Here is a 24,982-nt window from a genome sequence, read left to right as displayed (position 1 = left end):
GCACCCCCTAGCCCCAAATATAATCCACTCTACAACCCTCATTGCTATTTCTTGCATTAAATTTCCTCATTACTTTTTGTTGACATCAAATATTTTATGGGATTATATCCTCTGGAAGACCTTCCTCTGGCAATGTTATTGTAAATAATACAGTCTTAGCCTTTAAAAAAAGGGAGGGGGGACATTTCCATTCTTTTTTTTTTAACACCAAGCATAAAAAAAAAAAAAAATTAAGAAGAGCTAATTAGAACCTGGAAAGCTCAAACTGTAAGAAAAAAAATACTCTTACATTTCCCATTAGAAGCCATTCCCCCCAAAAAAAATATAGTATAAGAAATAGAATTGCTTTAAATTTAGCAATCTCAGGCTTACCATTAGAGCAAGATTTTGTAAAAGATAAAATACCATTTAATATTATTACAGGGATAGAATGAATCTTTGTAATTCATTCTATTCACTAAGAATAGAACTCATTGCAATAAAATAATTAAAAATAGAACTCATTGCAACAATTTGCTCACTTTCCAGGTAAACAAAAACAATTTTAGCAAAAACATGTCTCATTCTTTACAAACATTTTTTTTCTGTATGAATCCAATTAACTGACATTTTTCAATTAAAATTGCCTAGTTGTATGTCACAGAGTTTTTTTTATACATGTGTTTTTTTAATACATGTGTTCACAAAAGGAGAAATATATTACCGTTGGATAACACACTGATGCATATGGTTCTCTTATTGTTTTCAGTAAGCATTTAATCAGTCTTTACAAAGGCTTCTTAACTCAGCTAGTTTTTTTGCAATGTAATGACTGCTTTCATTCCTTGGAAAATATTTCTAAATGGCTATATAGCACAATATAGTTACAGCGTGTATCTATTATGCCGGGAGTACATTTTGTTGTTACAACTTTGAAAAGCATCAGACCATTCTGAAATTGAAATATTTCCCCCAGATGTTTGATTGACTAAGTACAGGCTATATTAAGGCACAGAAGCAAAACAACCCTTGTGCTTTCACAGATGTCCTATCACGGTACAGATCCCTTTTCAAAATCCTCCTAATAAAATCTAATTTGCTTCATCTAGTGAAGAGGTCATTTCTAGCTTCTGGCTTGAAGGAGTAAAATCGGATAATCTGAGTTGCATTCAGACTACATGTGTACTTGATTGGAGAAGCAAATCATTGGTGTTCTTTGTGATTGAGATTGTTTTTAAAGAAAATATTCATCTTAGTGAAAAGAGTTTTTTTAAGTAGGCTTATACTTTTTTTTTTTTTCTTTAAATGTAGCCCTTAAGGGTAAAACTGCCTCTCTCTAATAATGGAACACATAGCTTTACAAGTTTGTAAACCAGCTTATGATCCATAGTATAAAGCCACTTCTAAGCTCTGCCTTTATCTAGGCTCATTTTCTGAAGTCGCCAGGAGCTAATCGCCTCCATCCCTAAAATTGGAAAAGTGTCCCGCATACGCTTATCTGCTTTCAATTCCCTAGTTCCCATCCTAGCAATTTCAACCCCTCGTTTTAGAAACATACATTTTATCAGTTGTGAAAAGTGTCTGATTTTCTATATTAGAAATGTTCTAATTCTATATTAACCAGAACCATCTTTTCAGAATCACCAGGAGCAGTGGGCTCAACATGAAAACACCAGATCAAGCAGTGTACCCAGACGTCGATCTTCTGAAGCACTTGATGGCCAGCCCCCTCCCAGAAGACTAGCCAAGCACAGGATTCGAACACGGCATAGACACCAGAATGGTGTCACAACTTTGATGACTGAAGAGCTGATTGACAGCCGCGGAAACCCAGATAATGTGCCCAGACAACACCAAAACCACAATAAGCCTCTAGACACTTCGATAAAGAATGAAACTATTTTGATAATGAATGCCGCTAACAATGATTTACAAGACACGCGTGCTTTGAGAATCCAGAATCCCAGGGTAACCACCAACAAATTTGCTCCTCTGAGACAGGCTTTTGACAAGGTACCCTATAAAAACACTCTTGGCTATTACTCAGAGATGAATGTTAAGAAAGAAAGGGGACATAGAGACCAAGAAGAGGAAGGTTTTTCTTATCAGCAGCTACAAGCCAATGCTTTTTCCAATAAGGACTTGAACTATGGGAATGAACTTTTAAAGAGACAGGTGCCCCTGAGCCATAAAGGAGGCTCTCAGCCTGTTTATAACATAAATGTCAATGGAGCAGCTGAAAATAAGAAGCAACCCAAATGGACTTATCCAGAGACAAAATATAGGAACTTAGAAATGTTATGGTAAGAATGCTTTTTCTCAAAGGATGATACATGAGGTTTGCTAGATGAGAAATTAGAAGGAGCGTGGGAAGGGGATTGTTTAGGTAAGGGTCAGTTGAGAGGAAAAATTCACTTATTTCCTGCCCTGAGTCCTATCTAAAACTGCTCCCTTTGGATTTATTTCCTTTCTCATCCTGGTAACTTCTATTTTTGTTAAACTGGAAATGGAAAAGAAGGAAGAAGGTCAGAGAGACGTAGCCAAAACAGGTCAATTTATTTTGAGAAATGCAAATAATATTTAGAAGAAACAAATTGTAATGGCCTAGCTGAAGAAAATACAGACACATATGTATTCTCTACAGTAGCATCGTTTGTGAAAATTAGCTGTAAACACAAGAGAAAACTATTTAGATGCACTGAGTTTGTTGTTGTTAGGTGCCATCAGGTTAATTGACTCATAGCAAACCTACAGACCAACCTCATCCTGTTCTGCACCACCCTCACAATCTCCATGTTTGAGTCCATTTTCAAAGTCATTGTGTCATTCTTCCTCTCTTTCATTGACCTCCTACCTTTCCCAATTTGTTATTTTTTTCCAAGAATTGACTTCTCCTGACAATATGCCCAAAATATGTGAGGTGAAGTTTCACCATCCTTAACTCTAAGGAGCAACCAGCTTCCACTTTCTCCAAGACTGATTTGTTTATTCTTTTGATAGTCCATGTTGTTGTTGTTGTTATGTGCTGTTGAGTCGTTTGCAACTCATAGCAACCCTATGTACAAAAACCCTAAACCATGCTCTATCCTGTGCCAATCTCATTGCCTCTAACACACCCATCCCGATTACCCCATTCACTGAATCAATCCACCTCATAGAGGGTCTTCCCCTCCTGCACTGTCCCTCTACTCTACCCAGCATGATGCCCCTCTCTAAAGACCTGTCTCTCCTTGCCACATGTCCAAAGTATAGTATATTTAATACTCTTCTCTAACATCACAGTTCAAAGGCATCAATTATTCAGTAATTTTTATTCATTATCCAACTTTAATATGCATGGGAACCAGTTGAAAACTCCATGGCTTGGATAAGAGCATCTCAGTCTTTAAACTGGTATGTGTGCTCTTTAGCACTTTAAAGAGATCTTTGACAGCAGATTTCCTCAACGTAACACATCTGTTGATTTCTTGACTGCTGCTACCATGGGTATTGATTGTGGATCCAAGGAAAATTAAATCAATGACAGCTTCAATCTTTCCTACATCTACTGTGATGTTGTCTATTGGCCCAGTAGGGAGGACTTTGTTTTCTTAGTGTTGATATATAACCTATATTGAAGGCTGCAGTCTTTGATCTTTTCCAGTAAGTGGGTCAAGGCTTTGTCACTTTTTGCAAGCAAGGTTGTATCATCTGCATAACACAGGTTGTTGATAAGTCTCCCTCCAGTCTCAATGCCGCATTCTTCCTCATAGTCCAGCTTCTTGAACGATTTACTTTAGCATGCAGATTGAATAGCTACGGAGAAAGGATACTTCTCTGACATGCATCTCTCCTGATTTTAAACCATGCAGTGTTCCCTTGTTCTAGTTGGACAACTGCTTCCTGTACTGTATATTGTTGGTAGGTGCCATTGAGTTGAATATGATTCATAGCTACCCTATGAACAACTGATCTTAACCTTTGCTATCCTGTGTCATCCTCATCATCTCTTATACATTTGAGGCCATTGTTGCAGTCACTGTGTCAGTCCATCTCATTGGTAATCATCCTTTCTTTCACTGACATTTCCAAGTGTGATGTCCCTTTCCAAGGAATAGACTCTCCAAGTAGCAAGTCCAAAGTATGAGAGATGAAGCTTCTCCATCTTTGCCTCCAAAGAGCACTCTGCTTGCACTTTTTCTAAGACATATCTGTTCTTTTGATAGTCCGTGGGACATTCAGTACTGTTCTCCAACACCAAATTAAATATTATGGGATTCACATGCTTCTTACAATTATCCATAATTTGTTGTGATCCCCACAGTCTTTGTATACTCTATAAAACACAAGGAAACAGCTTTCTGGTATTCTCTGATTTCAGCCAAGATCCATATGACATCATCAGTGATAGCACTTGTACTATGGCTATTTCTGAACTCAGCTTGAATTTCTGGAAGTTCCATGTTAATGTAGTGTCTCAGCTGTTTTTAAATAATCTTCAGCAAGTTTTACTTGCATATGATATTGTTTAATAATTTCCACACTCTGTTGCATCACCTTTTCAGGGATGGAAACAAATAAGGATCTCTTTCACTCAGTTGGCCAGGTCGCTGCCTCCCAAATTTTTTGGGACTGACTGGTGAGTTGGTCCACAATTGCATCTTTTTGTTGAAACATGTTAATTGATATTCCAGCAATTCCTGGGGCCTATTTTTTGCCAATGCCTTCAACTCTGCCTGAACTGCTTTCATTAACTTTGGTTCTTGATCTTATGCTACTTCATGAAAGAGTTCAGAGTTGACAAAATATTTTTGGGTCAGTGAGTCTGTGTACTACTTACATCTTCCTTTAATGCTTTGTGGATCATTCAAGATTTTGTCGATAGCATTTTTCAGTATTTACACTTGAGGCTTGAATTTGTTTTTCAGTTCTTTCAGCTTGAGAAATGTCAAGCATTTTCTTCATTTTGGTTTTCTAACTCCAGCTTTTTGCACCTATTGTTATAATACTTCGTATTTTCAAGTTGCCCTTTCAAATCTTCCGTTCAGGCACCTTACTTCAGCATTTCACTCCCCCATTTCTTTCCCCCCTCTTCTTTATAATCTAATACAAGTTTCAGAGTCTCTTCTGAAATCCATATTAGTCTTTTCTTCCTCCTGTCTTTGTAATGAACTTTTGTTTTCTTCATGGATGATATCCTTGATGTCATTCCACAACACATTTGGGGTTTTTTGGTCTTTAGTGTTTTTGAGATGACTTTTTAATTCCTTTGAAATAGACTCAAGGTTGTATTTGTTTGTTTGTTTGTTTGTTTTCATTTTCCTCAGTTTCAGTTTGAACTGATACGTGAGTAATTGGTGAGCTGTTCCAATGTCAACACTTGGCCTTGTTTTGACTAATGATACTAAAATGCTTTCCAGTCATTCTTTCCACACATCTGATTTCTATGTAGGCCATCAGGTGAAGTGCATATGTATTTATTTTTTGTTGCTGTTTTTCAAAAAGAAGATATTTACAATGAGTAAATATTGTACAAAATTCTATCATTTGATCTCCATCTGCTTTTCTATCAACAAGGCCTTGTTTTCCAATGACCATTCCTCCTCCTTTATTTCTACTTTTACATTCCTGTCACTAATTATTGTTAATATATCTTTACTGCATGTTTGATCAATTTCAGAATGCATGTCAACCTAAATGCTAAATTTCTTCCTATTTGGCTCTAGATGTTGGTTTACATATTTAAATAATAGTTGTGTTAACAGATCTTCCTTGTATGCATACGCATGGTATCCTATCACTCACAACACTTGAAGATAGATCTTAAAATGTTCTTTTTTACTGTAAATGAGACACTAAATCTCTTCAATTTCTCATCCACCATGATATTTAGTATCTTGTAAACAAGCAGAGTGCTCTTTAGAGGCAAGGATGGTGAGACTTCGTTGCACATCATTTTGGCATGTGTTCATGCATTCCATGGTAAGGTGAAGGATCAGAGAATGAAAAAAAGAATCTCATCAGGATGAACTGGCATAATGACTATAGTAGTGAACTTGAGTACAGTGGAGATTGTGAGGTTTAAATCTCTTGTTTCATAGGGTCACTGTGAATTGGAATGGGCTTGACCACAGCTAACAAAAACAAAAAATAGAAACTATGACATCAGGAAATATTTCTAGAAGGATAAAATAGTAGGGGAGAAAAAGAATAAAATAGTAGGATGCAAACTTACACTGAAACATCTCTACTACTATAAAATGAACGCAAAGGAAAAGAAACAAAAATATGTCAATAGTGGTTACTTCTGTCAAGAGTAATTGGGATTCTTTTTGTTTTATTTTGTTTTCTGAATTGCTCAACTTCCCTACAATGTAGATGTATTGCTATAATCATCAGGAAAAAGAAATTACCATTCTTCAGGAGACATTTATTGATGTCACTCAGCCAAATTGTTACATACCTAAAATATGCTGAATGTCATGCTAAAATGCTATGGAAGAAAGAATGAAAAAGAGCATAGTATGGAAACTTTCAAAGACCTTTCTCTCAAGGTGAAGGAATTTTGCACATATTAATGGATCAGAAGATATTTAAGTGCTAGATTTAGTTATGTGGAAAGTACATTTACAAAGATTCCGAGTAAGTGCCTTAGAAGAGACCGTAATAGCAGGCAGTAGCTGGCAATATTATCCCTTTTCCCTCCAAATTTTAATATTGCTTGTTAACAGTGTTACCATTTCAAAATCAAATTTTGTTTTTCATAATAGAGAGATAGATGGAAAGTTCTCTTCTACGTCTTTTTCTTTTTTTGCCTGTCCCTTCACCCATTTTAATAGGTTATAGATTATCTATTTCTCCTATTTCTTTTTGCAGAGAGGATTGTTTGTAAAAGACCATTTTAGGAAATTTCATTTTATCAAGAACTTTTTTTGCTTTAATTAAGAAATCTTCTCCTTTAGTCCTGTTATGTGATGAAATACATTCACAGACTTTCCAAAGTCACCCTGTTTATTCTAAAAGTTAAACCAGATTGCCATACCATGATGTAATTTGTTTATACATTGTTTAGAATTTTATTTACAAGTAAAAAAGTGAGACTGGCCTATAATAATTGCCCTATCTACAACTAGCCTGGTCCATATGTATGACAAAGACTGTATCGGTCTTATAAAATGAGCTAGTGACTATTCTCTCTTTGTATTTCATCTAAAACTCATATCCCTATGCATTAGAATTATCTGTTAGTTGAACACTTGGTAGAATTGGTAAAACTTTGGCTGTGTGTGTTTTGTTTTACTTTATTGTTGTCTGAGGGTAGATTTTTTTTATTACTGTTTCATTTACTATGATAATTGTTGTTGTTAGATGCCATCACTCTCAAAGAGACTACAACTCTTTGAGATCCAATGAAAAGATCAGAACCTTGCCCTATACCTGCACCTTCTATCTTTCAAACTTTCTATTTCCTCTCGTGTCATTTTGTTAAATTATATATTTCTAGGCAAAACAGTTATTTACTTTTACTAAGGTTTTAAACTGATGTTATAAACTTTCCGTAGATATTTATTACTTCTTGATGTTGTTGTGGACCATTGAGTCATAACCACCATATAGCAGACCCTCCAGGGGGTTTGCAGAGGCAGTTTAGTCACACAGGAGAAGATAGCCCACCCTTCTCTTGTGGAGTAGATAGTAGGTTTGAACCTTGTGCCTTTGGGATTGCAGGGCAGTTTCTTATCACTAGGCCACCAGAGCTCTCTATATTTATTACTTAGCCTCTACTATTTCTGTGATTTATACTCTTCACTTATAATATTTTTTCATTAACTTTTGTTTTTGTAAAAATATGAATGCAACTAAATTAAAAAGTTCAATACTACCTATAGGTTTGTAATAATATAGTGTTTTGGCTATCCCTAATTATCCCACTCTGCAATTCTTATCTCTGAGTAAAAATTGTACCGGTATAAATGATGAAAATACAGAATAACAGAAACCTCTTTAGATTCAAGAAGAATTGATATCTTTGAGTTGTGATATTATAGAACAGTTCTGAATATTCCATGAACTGCCAAAAGAACAAGCAAGTCTGCATTAGGGGAAGTGCAACAAGATGCCCCTTAGAGACAAGGATGGTGAAACTATGTCACATATTTTAAGCATGTTGTAAGGAGGGACTTGGGGGAAAGGCATCATGCTAAAAAAAGGTAGAAGGTCAGAGAAAAAGAGCTGAAGGAGATAGATTGGTATAGTGACTGTGGCAATGGGCTGGAGCCTGTTGGAGATTCTGAGGATGGAGTAAGACAGGAGCATGTTCCGCTCTGTTGTTCATAGGATTGCTAAGACACTTAGTTGACTTGACAGCACCTAATACCAACAACAACAGCTTTAGACTCTTGCCCACTTTTCTTTGGCATTTGCACATGGCCATCAGTCTCAATTATATCTACTTACTGCTATTTTTTTTCATCAATTTTATTGTTGCTACTGACTTTTTATTATGGTCAATGAGGATTTAAGGCTCTTACATCACCATCATATGTTTCCCTTCATCCATACTCCAAAAATAGCTTAGTTACTACTTTTAGTTAAGTCAATATTAAATATTTTTGTTATTATGCAAATGTACCTATTATTCAGTCTAACATTATTGAATACTATAATTATGCTTACTTTTTCATTTTTCCAGAAGCAAACAACTCCCATCTACTTTTTTTTTGCTTCTGCTTAAATTACTTTGCATATATTGCTAATTCTTCCCTCATTTCTCAGACTATGTTTCTGCACAGACAAGCACAAGTCATCTATCAGTTCTCGAAGACACTCATTCTAGAGACCTGAATTTCTTTCTGTAGATCTGTCTTACTTCCTAGACCTGCAACACAGTTGTTCTGAAAATTCCTTGTCTTCAATTTTTGTCTTCAGGTTTGATTTTTCTTTTCAAGGTCTCATTGTTTTCCTTATTTTACTTATGCATGTCTTCCAGTTCTTTCTGTAGATTAAAGACATGGTATAACGGCAGAGAGTAGGATGAGGTAAAATTTTCAGCTTGTCTGTATCTGGTGCCTCATTTCCATTCTAAACTGTATATCCTCCAGACCAGTGTTCATTTCATCATAGAAATTCCCTTTGCTTTCCTACTACACTACATCAGTTTTATAATTGGGTTCTTTGTCTTCTTGTTAAAGTGTTTGAGTTTCATATGAATTTTTGATATGTTCTTGCTGAATATTTTCCCCCGTCTGGAGGTTTTCTTTTTACTCTGCAGAAGTCTCTTTGATATGCATAGGGTCTCATTTTTAAAATTTTTTTTATTTCCATTCATTCATTGTTGTACATTTTCCTCCCTTTTCCCCCTCCCCCCAGTTTACTTTTCTCTTTGGTAAAAACATTCTTTCATTGTGATACAGTCGTTCCCCACCCCATCCCTGGACCACTTTATTATGCAACTCTTATTCTGGACTGTTGTTGTGCATATAATACCTAATCATATATTTCTTTTAGACAGTTCTTTCCCTCATCTATTTAAATGCTGTGTTCATTATTTATCCCCTCTTTTCTTAGTTTTACCCCAAGCCCCATATCAGTCCTATTTCATAACAGTGGTTTTATGCAGTATTTGTCTTTTTGTAACTGAAATATTTCACTCAGCATAATGTACTCCACAGTCACCCATTTTGTATAATATTTCATGAGTTCTTTGGTTTTCACTGCTGCATAATATTCCATTGTGTGAATGTACCATAGCTTCTCTATCCATTTGTTTGTTCATGGGCACTTGGGTTGTTTCCATCTCTTTGATATTGTGAACAAAGCAGCATAAACATGAGTGTGCATATATCTGCTTGGGTGGCAGTTCTGATTTCTTTAGGATATATTCCCAGTAGTGGAATTGCTGGTTCAAATGGAATTTCTATTTCCAACATCTTGAGAAAGTGCCATACTGCCTTCCATAATGGTTGCACCATCTTATACTCCCACCAACGGTGAATAAAGGTTCCAGTTTCTCCACAACCTCGCCAATATTTGTTGTTTGCTGCTCTGTTGAATTTTGCCATTGTTACTGGGGTGAGATGATATCTCATAGTTGTTTGGATTTGCATCTCTGTTAGAGCTAGGAATTTTGAACATTTCTTCATGTGTTTGCTTGCCATCTGAATGTCTTCTTTGGTGAAGTGTCTGTTCATATCCTGTGCCCATTAGAAGGCCTCATTAGTGTAGTTTATTCTCTGTTGATTGTACATTTTCAGATATATTTGATATATATTTATGCTATAGATTAAGGCTTCTAATTTTGCTCCAGTGTTTTTATTTGATGATCTTTTAGTTTAGTCTTAGATTTTGCACATAGGTCCTTGATGCACTTCGAATTCGTGTTTGTACATAGTATGTGGTATGGCTATTGTTTCAGTTTTTTGCAAGTAGACATCCAGTTTTGCCAGCACTATTTGTAAAGAGGCTGTCCTTTCTCCCATTAAATGCAAATTTTTTCAGCAATTATTTTTCTGTCTCTTGGCTTCTGTGTTGTTTTGAAAGTGTTTTGTCACTTTAATTACTTCTTCTTTTGTTGAGTTCAAAGGCTTTGTTGCTTGTGTTCTGCAGTTTCGTTGTGTTATGTCTAGGTATGAAATTTTTAATCCTGCCTCAGACTCATCAGGATTCCTAAATTTGAGAAATTTAATATATCCTCAGAAATTAGTACATATTCTCCTTTGAATAATATATCTTGCAAATTTTCTGTTTTCTTGTTCAAGAACTAAAAGTATCTTAGATTATTTTACATTAGAGTTCCTCATCTCCAGCTCTGTTCATTATTTTAAATCTTTTATTTCTTTGCATGTCTAATAAATCTCCTCAGATGTGATTTCAGAACTCAGCAGCATCTGAAATACTCTTTAATACTGCTGTTGAATATTATATTCCAATGATGTTATTTTTCACATCTTACATGTTCTATTTGGTTCTAATTAAAGCTGCCTTGTTCTTCTCCCAAAATATTTTTCCCCAAAAACTTGTGATCTAGAGGGTAGGATTGCTCTGTCAACCCTAAGACAGGTGGTTTGGATCCACCAGCTGCTTTGCAGGAGAAAGACGGCAGTCTTCTTCTGAGTGATTTATTGCCTCTGAAAACCTGCTGGAGGGTTAGCTATGAGTGGGTTCCAACTTGACAGCATATAAAATCAATAACCACATCCCTTGAAAATATAAGAGTCTTGGTTTCTTCATTTATATCCTCAGCCATTTAGCCATTATTTTATAAATAATATTTTATATTCTTTCATTTGAACCTCTTTGACATCTACTGCTGCTGCTCTATGTATATGGACATATGCCTGTTAATTCTTACACTTTGTTTCTCACATTTATTTCCCTATGTTTTTTGACTTCTTGTTGTTATGTGCCATCGAGTTGCTTGCAACTCATAGTGAGCCCTAAACACCGTTCTGTCCTGTACCAACCTCGCCATCTCAAACATGTTCATTCCCACCACTCCAATCACAGAATCGATCCATCTCATAGAGGGTCTTCCCCTCCTATGCCGGCCTTTTTTATTGTTAAATTATATTAGTCACATTATCTATCGAAACCTAGGCAGGTTTGATTGAGAGCATATCGCTCCAGAAAAGTTTTATATTGGTTTCTGCCAGCTTCCACAAAGATACCTCTTATCCACAGCCATTTTTGTGTAAATATCTTGGTGTTGGATTCCCATGTTTATATAAGCAAGTAAACAAGAGTGTCAAATACTGTCTTATCAAAATTCACAGAGAAATGTATTTGGGCGGTTTTGTTTTGGGACTTTATTCTTTCTGTAATGCTCAATCCATGACAGACTGGTTCCCTTTTTGTTCTCCAACTTTGGAAAATGATTTTGTAACTTTTCTACCTTTTTACTAAGTGTATGCCCCTTAGTTCTGGTTCCCTGCCTCATATGGGACCAAAGTTTCACATCACCTATATCATGTTCAATATTAAAACTCATACTCTTGCATTATCAAAACCCAACATCTAAAAAAAAAAAAGAAAGAAAAAAACCCCAACATGTCCACCAGGAAAGTCACCACTTGCACTTATGTAGTTTCTGCTTTAGTATTTTTGCTTTTTTTATCTTTAAACCTTGATGACTCTGTGTTTATCTTACAAATTCAACTGTTTTAGGTAACTTAGTCCAAAATTTCTAAGGATATCATTGTTGAAAGGTCTGACATTTCAAAATGTTTCGTCTATTTGAAATTCACTAAGTAAAAGTTTTATATACATAGGGAAGCTTGAAAAAAGAGGAATATTTTAAGATCATAAATGAATGCATTCATGAGAAGATTAAACAGGACAGCATTAGTTGCATTGTTGTTGTGTACCATCAAGTGAGAGCCAGCCCATGGCTGACCCTCCAGCAGGTTTTCAGAGGCAGTTAATCACACAGGAGGAGATTGCCTGTCCTTCTCCTGAGGAGAAGCTGGTGGGTTCAAACCACCTCCCTTTGGGATTACAGTGCAGCTTCTTACTAGGCCACCAGGACTCCCATAAAGTAAAAATTACCCTGAGGAACCACTGGGTGGATTCAAACCTCCTATCTTTGCGTTGGTAGTGCAACTCCTTACCTTGAGGAGTGATAGATACATCAAATGAATGCTTCATGGTGGCTTTTTCTTCTTGATATCTTGTATGTCCAAGTTTGTTAATCACCTTTTGTTTTTCTTCTCATTAAGGAAATTCCATTCTTCCTCTGACAGTCAACCTAGCAGAGCTTCTCCAGACACTCAGCTCACTCAGCTAATGGATCAGCATCATGTAGCCTTACTGCAGTTGACGGACGTGCAGCCCAGTGAAGCAGCACCACGCAAGCAGCACCAGCAAGCCCAGTTGAATAATAACACCATGTTTCCACCCATAGGATCAAGGGTAGAAAGTGAATCCCAACTCAGTTCAGAAAGAAGTGAACGAAACCAAGTGAAAATTAGTCGTAGCAATTCTGAAGGCTATCTGTCTCAGCTGGAAAAGGGGAAAAGACACAGGAAAAGAAGCGGCCTGAAGGTAAATAAGCATCATTTATCAAAACACTTTTTTGGTGTTGCAAAAATGTGAAAAACATAGCATTTGACAATTCAACATTTCCACACACAGTTTAGTAAAAAACAACTTTATGAATCATATTATACAATATCAACAAAGTTCAATGCCAAATATTCCATCCTGTAAACAAAAATGATGTGCTTTGTAAAGAATTTTACTGTCTTTCCTCATCCGTTTTATCCCTGTTATCCACTATTAAACTCTAATATCTTTACTTACACCTGTTCTAGATACTTTGCATTCATAAAGTAATGCCTTTAGTCTTCTGTGATTGCCTAATTTCAATCAGCTTGTGTTCATGTTTCATCAATAGAGCCTATATCAGAATTTCATGGCTCTTTATGACAGAGTAATATTCTCTTCTACATATATACTTAGAAATAAAACCAACCAAAGAAATATACTTCCATCAAGCCCATTTTTACTCATAGAGAACTCTTCGTTGGGTTTCTGAGGCTTCAAATCCTTCAGGAGAAGATTGTCTATCTTTCTCCCATGCAGCAGCTGGTGTATTCAAACTCCTGACCAAAAGATTGTCAGTCCAACATGGAATGCATTGTGCCACAGAAACTCCTTTTGTGTGTACATTTTGTATAGCCTTTCATCTGTGGGTGTGTATTTAGGTTATTTCCATATTTTGACTGTTGTGAATAATGCTGCAATGAACGAAGGGGTTCAAGCATGTGTGTTTGTATTGCTATTATCAAGTCTCTTGGGTTATAGATGGGCAGTCTTCTCCCATGTGATTCACAACCTCTGAAAACCCACTGGAGGTTCAGCAGTGAGTCAATTCCAACTCAACAGCACAAACAACAGGGACATAAAAACATGAATGGAATTGCTGGGTTTGGATGGTAGCTTTGCATATCACTTCACTAAGAATGTCTATACTGTTTTCCAGAGTAGCTCTACCATTTTTGCATTCCATCCAGCAATGGATGAGATTTCTCTCCATATCGTTGCCCTAGTACATGCTTTGTCCTGTTTTCTAATCTTATCTAGCAAGTGTGAAGTGATTTTGATTTGCATTTTTTCTAATGGCTAGTGAAGTTGATCATCTTTCATATACTTGTTGGCATTTGCATATCATCTTTGGTGAAATGTCTATTTAGGTCAGTTGTCCATTTGTCAGTTCAGTTGTTTACCATTTTCTTGTTAAGTTTTAGAGATTCTTTATATATTGAAATTTTATATGTTGTTGTTGTGTATCATAGAGTCTGAGCCAACCCATAGCTGACCTTGGGGGAGGAGAGGTTCAGAGGGAGTTAATTGCATGGGAGGAGATTATCTATCATTCTCCCATGGAGCAGCTGGTGGCCTCGAAAGACATGCCTTCAGGATTGCAGCACAGTTCCTTGCCACTAGACCAGCAAGAATTTATGTGTTCTTTATATATTTGGATTTTAAGACCTTTATCTGATTATAGTTCCCAAAAGTTTTCCTTCATTCATCCTTTATTTCTTAACTATGGTGACAAAGTTCTTTTAACAAACAATCTTTTAGTTTTGCTAACACGGACAGACCTTGATGTTCACAGCCCTTGCTGATAGCACTGGAATAGGGAAGCTCATTTCTGGGCTGCTGCACAGCTGGGTGGCCCAAAGTCTTGAGAAGTTTCTTTACTCCAGTGCCTTCTTTCCTTGGAATTGTCCTCCTCTTCTTCCTGCAGAGATGCCCATTTCATTCCCCTCTTTTTTTATTCATCTCGGAGTAAAGCCTCCACCTGCAGGTAGACAGTAGTAGTCCTCCTTTCTTCCAGCTTAATTATCACTCCCTCCAAAAGTATCCTATACCCACTGCCTCAACTGCTGGTCTAGACTGAGTCTCTGGAGGTATATTCTCATGTCTGAGTGGAAGAGCTTGATGAGTGAAAAACCCCTGTTGCCAGTGCATTTCTTCTATCACCTACCACTGCCTTCCCGGACTACTGGGGGTTTTTCCCCAGTTGCCATAAATCCATCCCAAGTCAATTCTGATTCCAGAAAAGTGTATGTGTGTCAGAGTAGAATGTGCTCCAAAGGGCTTTTCATGGCTGATTTTCCCCCCAGAATTAGCTTTCCAAGCCTTTCTTCCTCGTTGACTTGGTAGGCTCAAACTTCGAACCTTACAACACTAAGCTCCTTAGCTTTAACTGTTTGCACACCCTTGTCATTTGATGTCATCAAGTAGATTTTCAGTTCCTAGGAAACCCCATTAATAGAGTGACAGAGTAGAACTTACTCAGGGTTTTTTCTAAGCTGTATTCTTTATGGAACCAGTTTGCCAAGTCTTTCTCCCATGGAGTCAGAGTGGCTTTAAACTGCCAATTTTTCCATCAGGAACCAAGTACTTACCTGTTGTTGTATCACCAGGATTCCTCACATCTGTAGTCCCAGAGTGAGAGCTCTGGTGGCTAAGTAGTAAAGGATAGTGCTTCCAGTGCAAAGGTATGCAGTTCAAATCCATCAGCTGCTCCAAGGAAAAAAGATGAGCAGTCGCCTCCCATGTGATTTACTGCCTCTGAGAACTTGCTGGAGGGTCACTGAGTCAATTCCAACTCAACAGTGCCCAATAACAATAATCTCACATTGGGCTCTACGTTAAAATAACCAGGATTTCCAGTGGCTGAGTTTGCCTCTGAGATGTCTAATTTCTGGATCTCTTTATCGACAATAGGAGTCTTCATTAGTAACACCTGTGTGCACTTACGTCTTTCCTACGGGGTCTGTATGGTTAAATACGTAAAACTGGGTGACCAGAAATATCAGGTTTCCAGGGAAGATAGGAGGGCGCATAGGGTGAAATCTTTTATGTAGTGTGTTTCTCCACTGTCACAAGCAATTGAAAAACCCTTCAGGAAGGGTCTTCTCTCTTGAGTCGAAGAGTAAATCCAGAACTAGATACAGCATTCCATTTAACAGCGTTCTGGGGAAAGACTGTCTAGAATCTTGTAATGAATTGTGTTTCTTTACCCAGGAATGGATTCTGTAGTACAAACTTGCAAGTAGGAGGTTGAGACATGTTTTAGGGAACAGTTCCTGTGAGGGAGCATTGAGAAGACATTGAGTTGTGATGCAGCCACAGCAGAACCCTCAGCCAGTCCCACAGGGCTTCTGAAGTGGGGATGGCCTTTCAAAGGCAAACGATGCAGAATTTTGCTCTGCTGGCCATTTGATAGTAGTTGCCCCTGTGGAGAGGATACAGTCTTGGACAGAGCAGCACTATTTGGTAAAGGACAATTCTGGCAGGGAGGGGGACTCAACTGTGAGCCACCCGTAGAAAACACTCCTGGGAGTAGAAGTTAGTGTACTCAGTCTGGAAGGGTAATCCCTATAAGGCTATCAGGAAATAAGTACTATCAGAAATGAAGAAGCTCAGTCCTTTGTTGAATTCCTTAGTTGAATTCTATCTGTATCTGTTCAATTGCTACTGAAAATTGTGGTGGATGCTATTGTGCAAAGATGAATAAAGTATAATTTTCCCCAGAAAAAGCATATAATTAAATGGAGTTGAGGGATATAGGAGGTAAATAGTTTCAGTATAACATAATGCATGAGAGGGAGAGATGGGGAGTGCAGAGAAGCACAAAGGAAAAGCTGGATGTTCATGACAACTGTAAAGAAAATTCTGAATTGAGTCTTGGAGGATAATCAAGAGTTAGCAGTGGCATGAGGGATGAACATTGCAGGCAGAGTGGCCAGCAATCGCAAGTGGGCTGAAACCTGAAATAGCATGGTACATGCTGGGAAACAGCACATGCCAGTTGCTGTAATGAAAAATGAGAGACAGAGAGTTCTAAAGATGCAGAAGCTGCAAGGGCCAGGTCTCTTAGGGGCCTGTTTTCATTCTAAGAAGAGTTCAATGCTGTAGGCCAAAGAGGACCAAAGAATTTTAAGCATAGTTTATATTTTCACAAGACTGCTTGAGGATTCTGCTGCTAATCCAAAAGTGACATCTCTCTGGTAGTTCAAATGCCCTGGCAGCTCAAGAGAAATGTAGCCATTCTCCCTTCATGCCACTCACAGCTTCAGGAATCCCCTAGAGGGTCTGCTAGGAGTTGGTTCCGACTCAGTGGCGATGAGAGTGGGCTGTGGCTACAGAGTTCAGGAATGCCAGGCATTCCAGGAAGTGAGGACATGGTGTCCGAGGAGCACTGAGAGAGAAAGCCAAGGTGATATTGAAAAGAAAAAGGGGAAGCTGGGCTGAAATAGACAGCAGGACATGCTAAAGAAAAAAAGGCCCCGCTGGTAGGAACAGAGATATGGCCTGAGGCGTTCAGGGGTATGAGACACCCCAGGCCTCTCCTCAAGAGCTCCTCACATAGAATGCCTGTGTGTGCACACCCAGCTCACTCACCCTGGATTCTTTACCCAGCCCCTCCAAATTCCTGCCTGAGGACTCTGGGAGCTCTTCATTCTGTCTGCTCCTCTGTGTCCTCCAGCTAGTCCACTGTTACTCCCTATCTCTTTCCAAGTCATGAAAACCACAATCAGTGACTTGGAGCTGGGCAGTGTTTTTTCATATCACACAAGAGAAGATGGTCCAACTTTCTCCTGCAGAGCAGTTGGAGAATTTGAACCGCACACCTTTGGCTTAGCAGCATTATTGCTTACCACTAAGCCACCAGAGATCCCTTTTTATGGTAGTGATGTTACGAAGTATGTTTTCAAATACTTCATAAGGTAAGTAGTTCATATAGTAGGTTTTGTATTCAGCCACCACATATGTTAATATTTCTATAGGGAAATGTATTCAGAACTTTGGAACCAGTTTGGTCTCAAAGTGTGGGTGGCCCATGCATACCAGAATGCCTAGATTTCCAGAACCTAAAAGATAATGCAAACACTACCTCAAGAAGGGAAACTTGTGGGCTGCAATCTTACCCACTATGAATTACTTGCATTGAAAAGGCAAGCTTTTTAAAAAAATCCATAGTCACCAAGGTTTTGTGGAAGTCATGGTCTTGGTCATTTCCTTTTACGTAAGAAGGAGTCCCAAGGAAGAATAAACGGCTGAGAGTTTCACTGCTAACCAAAAAAGTTAGATATTCAAATATACCCAGAAGTGCCTCAGAAGAGAAATCTAACAATCTACTCCCAGGCACAGTCATTGGCCACTCTATGTAAGAGCATCTCTGAAACACTTGGGGTCACTCGTCATCAGAAATTATTTGACAGCAATTGATTTAGCTACTACCACCTCATATCTCTGTTCCTAGTGGTGAGGGAATTGTGCTGCCAATTCAAAGGTGAGCAGTTCAGATCTACCAGCTGCTCCAAGAGAGAAAGATGGACAACTTCTACCCATGCAATTTATAGTCTCTCAAATCCTCTTGAGGGTCAGCTATGAGTTGGTTCCAACCTAACAAGATTTTAAAAAAAGAAGCAAAGAATATATGTCAAATGAATATTTGTTTCTTTTCCTATCTTCCTTGTTAGTAAAAACCCTTGGAAATTGTGTTTTTCCTGAGAATAGGTAGAAGGTGGCACTCCAATGACATTGTGTGTCACCAGACATCTTAACACATGGGAGGAGGTGGAGCAGGAAGGAGAACTTCAGTGACCATATCTGGAACTGTCTTTCTAACTTGGAAAATCCCTCCCTTCCTGCTTTCATTTGGGAATGTTCAATCCATATATATCCATTTTCTCTTGCCAACCCCCTCAGCCCACGTATGACAAACCCACAGAAGCACTCTTTGTGTTTTAAACTATTCCAGAAGCTAAAATGATTTAGCACGGAGCTATTTGTACAGGACAGCAGGAAGCCGGGGCACCAGACAGAGCAAATCATTATCCAGGTCATGCCCATTTGTTAGTCATCTCAAATCTTGTGGTTTCCAAGGGAATCAAAGTGAACCGCATTGAAAATTTGAGGATTTGTCAGTATAATAGACCCAAGCACCATTCCTCGTCTCCTGGCGGTTGTGTGATGACTGATTTGTGAGGAATCCCAGGCCTTGTCCACTCCATTAAATCCGGGTGTCGGTGAGTAAATTTGAACCCAGCACAGGAGATGATGGGCTGTATAAAAATATCTCCCACAACTCTTAATAAAATAATGGCTGAAGGGTTCTCTGACGCTGGACTGTGCTGAGCTGAAGTGATTAACTCGTGTATTTGTTGTCACAGGCAGTCTGGGTGTTGCTGCTTGACTGCGTCTAAGAAGAGGTTTATTTGGATTAAATTTAGCAACCACAGAGCAAATTTCCTTCACTTGCTGTTCCCCAGTATTTGAGGCTTTGTTTTTCAGCCTGCTTTTTTAGTAACTTTCTCACACTTTACACATCGGAGGAATTTTCTGGAGAATAGCACTGCAGTGTCCCCCGCAGCAGGGTACAAACTTTTCAGCGTGGAAATAAGCCATCTCAGAACAGCCAATGTCATTTGCAATTCAGGCACACTGTCCCCAGTTGACATTAAAAGTCACTCCTCTGACTTGAGAAGAATTGTGATTAGTTACTGGCAAAAGCTTCCCATCAGTAAATGCTGCGCCATCCTCTGCTGAAGTGAGCAGACTGATGAACTGGGGTTCAGAGGGGCTGGGCTGGTCATTAACAGTCCTCAGAAGTGACGTCAGCTTTTGTGTTTTCATGGGGTGGGGAGGTCCTCAAATTCATTGCCTTTGAATCAAACCGACTCATAGCTGACCCTTCAGTGGATTTGCGGAGACTGTGAATCACTCGAGAGAAGATTGTCCATCTCTCTCCCAGGGAGCAGTTGGTGAATTTTAACTGCCTGCCTTTGGGTTGGCAGACAACTCTCTTCCCACTAAGTGATCCCACCTCTTTACTGCAGATGCCAGCAGTAAATCTGGAAAAGACTTAGTGCGCATGTGCTTCACCTAATGTTCCAATGTGTTCCCCTGCATTTGGGGACTTAATAGGACTAGTGCTGTTGATTTAATTTGGGAGTAGCATTTCACTATATGTGATATTTTGCTTTTGTAATTGGAAACACCTCCACTTGCTGTACAGAGGTAACTTGTGGTTGCTGTGAGGCTGAACACTGTGACACTGGTGTGTCAAATGTGTGGGTTAATGGCTACTGATGGTGGACAGTATTTGGTGAAGCTCCCTGATTAAAACAAGCTTGGAAGCAGGAATGGCATCCACTTCTGTAATAGCTTGCCTCCAGAAACCCTATGAACCTGGAGAAAGGATGAAAGTCACACAAGTGTTGAGGACTTTCGTTCATAGGGTCTCTATGAGTCGCCAACGACTCGACGGCACTGAACAACAACAAACAACAACGGCCAAGGAGTGGAAGGAGTGGCAATTAGAAGCAAATAATTCTGGGATTATTTTAATATAAAAGACTTTGGAAAAGAGAAAGTAACTCTGTGGTTTGCTGAGATGGAATGGCTTGGGGAGGAACTGATAATGAGTACAAGGTTTCTTTTTGACATGATAAAACTGCTCTAACCTTGAATTATGGTGGTGATAACATAACTTAGTTATACTAAAGACAGTTCAAGTGAGGGATTTTATACTGTGTGCATGATCTCAAAATAGAGCTTTCATCACCACCACCCTCAAAAAAAAAAAAAAAAAAGAACACTTCTGATGAGGAGAAAAAGATCAAACAAAATCACAAAATCACAGCACTGCAAACCAGTCAAGGTCATCTGAGCCAAATTTAAGACTTTCCAGGATGATTCATTACCAGTCAGCCAGAACAGAGACTGTTAGGAACCTGTGCACGCCCTCCCTGCCACTTGAGAACTGACCCTTGGACACAAGCAGCTCATCCTGTGTCAGGCCCACGGTGCCTGTGTAAGGCTCACGGTGACTGTGTCAGGCCACGGAGAGATAGACCCTCTGACCACACTTGCCCTTCCCACCTGGATGAAAAAGACCTCGGGCTCTCTTTTTCCATGATAGCCAATGTGTCTGTTCACAGTGACAGCAAGAACTGTGGCTGGAGGGTAGTGAGCAATTATTCATGCTTCACCGTGTCTTTTGTGAGTCAGTGGAATGATTAAAAGTTAAGAAGTTAAGCTGCTTGACACCAAGGATATGATTTGTGGGCACTGATCATTTCTTCCCTGTCAGTTCTGGACAAATTGGATTTGTGATTTGGATGTGAGCAGGGTTTGTACCTTCTTATTCATTATTGGTTCACTTTGGCAAATCATAGTCATTTCTCATTAAAAGTAAGTAAAACTCATTACTGTGAAGTTGGAACCAACTCAAAGCTGACCTTCCATTGAGTTTCAGAGGTTGTACATTGAATGGAAAGAGACTTCTCATCTTTCTCCTTCGAAGCCTTAGGTGGATTCAAACCATTAAAGAAGGAAGGCCTTCGGGTCAGCAGTTGCTCCCTGTGGACAACCACCAAAGCTCCCTGGTAGAAATTTAGAGTTTGCAAACAATGGTATAGAGGGCATATGTGAAAGAAAGTACAAATTTGCAATCACAAAGAATAAGATATCCAAGTTGTTTGTATTTAAAACCAGCAAAGGTTTTAAAATGTGTGTGCCCTGTGTGAATAAAGTTTGGGGGGTGGGGGAAACAGTCTTACATTAAGTTCATCATTTTGTCTTAGTAGTTACAATTCTATTAATTTCTTTCAGAAATAATCAAGTTACCCACAAAAAAAGTCACTTATTTCTGGCACAGCTTGCTAAATGAAATAATTCTACTGTACTAGGCAATGAATGTTAGGCACAAAAATCACAACTTTGAAAAAAATTCAGAAATAAGGGGTAATGTTAAAATTCTTAGTGAAATTATGTGATGCAAATAGTTTTTTTGTTTCATTGGGTTTTTTAAGTTTCTCTTTTGTTTTGTGTAGTTCCATGACTTGGATATGGATGTAAATAATTTTTATATAGATAATTTTATAAAAGTATGAGAAAATAGATATGAAGGACTGGACATGGGTATTAATAGTGGTTTTGCTGGTTGGTGACTTTAGTTCCAGTAAAAAAGATTTAGGGTTTTCAAATGCCCTTCAATGAACAGTATTTCTTCTGTCACTTTAAGGCTATAAGGTTTTGTCCATGTTAGTCCAAAGCCTTCCTTTAAAAGAATTTCCTCACTTTTTTAGAATTGGGCACCTCGGAGTCTCATTGCTTATCCAAAGGTGGCAGCTTTCTAGGGGTTCAAACCTGCCAGCTGCTCCGTGGGAGAAAGATGGGCAGTGTCCACCCATGCCATTCACAGTCTCTGAATTGCCTGAAGGGTGAGCGCTGAGTCTGCTCCATCTCAACAGCAATGAGTTTGCTTGCGTTTTGAGTAACAGTGTTTTGACTGTAGATGTTTAATATTCTGACTGGCAAAGTGTATGAGCAGAATGTTTAATCTTTGAATGTAGAAAAGTGTTGCCTAAATTATATGAATTATATGCCCTTCTGAATTAAGACAAATGAAGTATTGAGCTGTTAAAAAAGGTTACTTTCAACTACAAGAAACAGAAGTGCCAGTTTTAGTGATTTAAAGAATGTGGGGTTTGTTCCTTTTTACCTGCATTTAATCCACATTAGGTGGTTCTGGAGCTCAATCCTTCAAAGGAGTGTTTGTGTGATTGTCCTGATTTCCCCCTCTTAACTGTGAGATTGCCATTGAGGTGTGAAAGAGGGAACGGGTCACCTTTCTCCGCAAAAAAGCTTCCTGCAAGTTTCCACTGATGCCTCTGAGCCAGGGCTCAGTGCATCGAGAGGATTTGGCTTTGGAACCCACTAGTAAGAAGTGGCCATGGAGAAGCTAATAAATGGGACCTCTTGGGGACCACTAGTTAGAAATGAGTAGAGCCTATTCTTGTAACTGTTAATACAATGTATATATGATACATACATTCATTTTTAAGATTGTGGAATTATGGGCATGAACTGATCTAATATGATAAATGTTCGTTTTAAGTCTCTGTGGTACCTCTGCCAAATTCCATCTTAGAAAAGGGCATATTAGATACATTATATATGTTTGTGCTTGATGAAGGAGCTTTGGTAGTATAGTATTGAGGAGTTGAACTGCCAACCCAAAGGTAAGCATAGTTCAAATCTATCAGCACTGTGGGAGAGTGTGGGCAGTCTCCTCCTGTGAGATTTACTGCCTCTGAAAACCCACGGAAGAGTCAGTGTTGAGTCAGCTCAGACTTGACAACAATAAGAGAGTGGATGAGGGCTGAAAAACGGAAAAAGCTTTCAGTTATATACAAATATTATACACCTCATCATTAGCATCTTGAGAAGCGGTGTCATCACCACAACTTCAGAACAGCTGCTTCTTCAGCAGGACTTGTCTTTCTCCCTTACAAGCATCAATTCCAACAGGCCCCGGGTATATACTGCCAGCCAAGGCATCTCCTTCAACATTGTTTCTCCTACCTTCCCAAGGAAGAAAATCAAATTCGTGAACTGATTGGAGTAGGGGGGGAAGGATTTGGTTACCCCACAGGGGACCTACTACAAGTGACAAATCTGACCTTCCATTCTAATGTTGAAAGCAGCAATTTGGGGGATTTCTTTATCTGCCCTAAAGTCATGAGAGTATGTTCTCTGGTTGTGTGTTCAAATGCTATGATTTAATAATTGGATTCTTTTACTCTATTATTCTTCCCTGTCGAATGAGTAATACCAATGAGTTGTATCAATGTCCTCATGCTGGAACAAGATTTGCTTCCCAGTGGAACTTGCCAAGTCCCTTAATGTTTACTTTGCATTTACACTGCACATGAGTTGGGTTGGGTTTTTTTCCTTTAAAATTACCAATTTGTTTCTAACTATCAATAAAAATTTTAAAGTTGCTACCTTCTCTGCTTCCATCCAATAGTATCATACTGTGGCACAGGACAGGGCCAAGTTCAGATCTGTTATTCATAGGGTCACTGTGAGCTATAGTCAACTCACAACACTGAACAACAACCATAGCAACCTGGCAGCAAGAGACTAGACACACTCTGTGAAGTTATGTGTTTGTCTCTTACGTAGAATGCCTCTTGCAGGGGAGACCCTTGGTTTAGTGGCCACACTGGACGTAACAAGAGCGGCAGCAAAATAATGATGAATATTATATTAAAAAGCATTAATAACAAAACAGCAATTTACTAGCTTGAATTCTTTTTATTTATAATTTTCAGGAATTCAGTTGTTTTCTATTGCAGAAGTAGAAAATTTGAAACATGATAGCGAACCAGCTACAAATGACCAAAGAGACTCTCATCACTAACTACCACTGAAGTGGAAGAGTTTTGAGGCTATGCATCCACATTCCAACACAATCTGCAGTCTTCCCATTCCTCATTTAACTTCTCTCCTTTTTTCTTTCTGTGGCTGTGGCAAGTTGGGCAGACCTATGAGCACTTCAAAGAAATTGTCTCTGTGGTTGTCTTTTTTAGAGTTCCAGGCTGAAGGGTTATCAGAAAAGAGATGTGAAGCTTGGAGGCCTCGGACCTGACTTTGAGTCCATCAGAGATAAAGTGAGTGTGATGCTCATACTGCACTTTCGGCCATGAACTCCACAGCTCTGTTAGCAAGACCGTGTAAAGGTGGTATCCCAAGCCAACCCTAACTCAAACATCTCACTCTAAGCAGTTGTTGTTGACTGCCGTTGTGTCAAGAATGACTCATAGCATCCCTCTGAACAAAAGCCCCTAAAGCTTTTCTATAACTATCAACATTTATCAAATCTCATAGAGTTTCCGGAGGCATGTTGTTTAGGATGTGGATGCCACTTCTGCTCCCAAAAGAGATCCCCTTAAAATTACCTTGATAATAGAAATCCAGACACTCTTTTTCCCTGTAAAATAAAAACACTCAACCAATGTCATTTTATGTATACTCCCCTTAGTTTTAAAGGCCTGAGCCGAGAAGGGAAGCATGAGCACATGAAGAGAGATGTGTGTATTATGTGGTTGTTGGGCTTACCCGACAAGAGTCATCTTGGTCATTTTCCAGATTGGCTACAGAGAAGAGACTCTGGATAAGAGTGGTCCAGCCCCTGAAAAGTGCATCACTTTATTCTGCT

At 38.7% G+C, this 24,982-nt stretch overlaps 1 protein-coding gene across 1 annotated transcript in view; it reads left to right on the top strand.

The window, feature by feature from the left end:
* Positions 1–24,982, top strand: part of LOC102859483 (chromosome unknown open reading frame, human C11orf63) — a 93,551-nt gene that overhangs the window by 64,444 nt on the left and 4,125 nt on the right. Inside the window, exons 4-6 of the mRNA XM_006895605.1 lie at positions 1,618–2,282; positions 12,672–12,996; positions 24,354–24,434. Coding sequence (XP_006895667.1) covers positions 1,618–2,282; positions 12,672–12,996; positions 24,354–24,434 — 1,071 coding nt within the window. The remainder of the gene's footprint in view (positions 1–1,617; positions 2,283–12,671; positions 12,997–24,353; positions 24,435–24,982) is intronic.

The sequence above is a fragment of the Elephantulus edwardii genome, unplaced genomic scaffold, assembly GCF_000299155.1.
Source record: "Elephantulus edwardii isolate Elephantulus edwardi_28Jun2011 unplaced genomic scaffold, EleEdw1.0 scaffold00171, whole genome shotgun sequence".
Lineage (NCBI taxonomy): Eukaryota > Metazoa > Chordata > Mammalia > Macroscelidea > Macroscelididae > Elephantulus > Elephantulus edwardii.
This window is presented reverse-complemented; position numbering and strand designations above follow the sequence as displayed.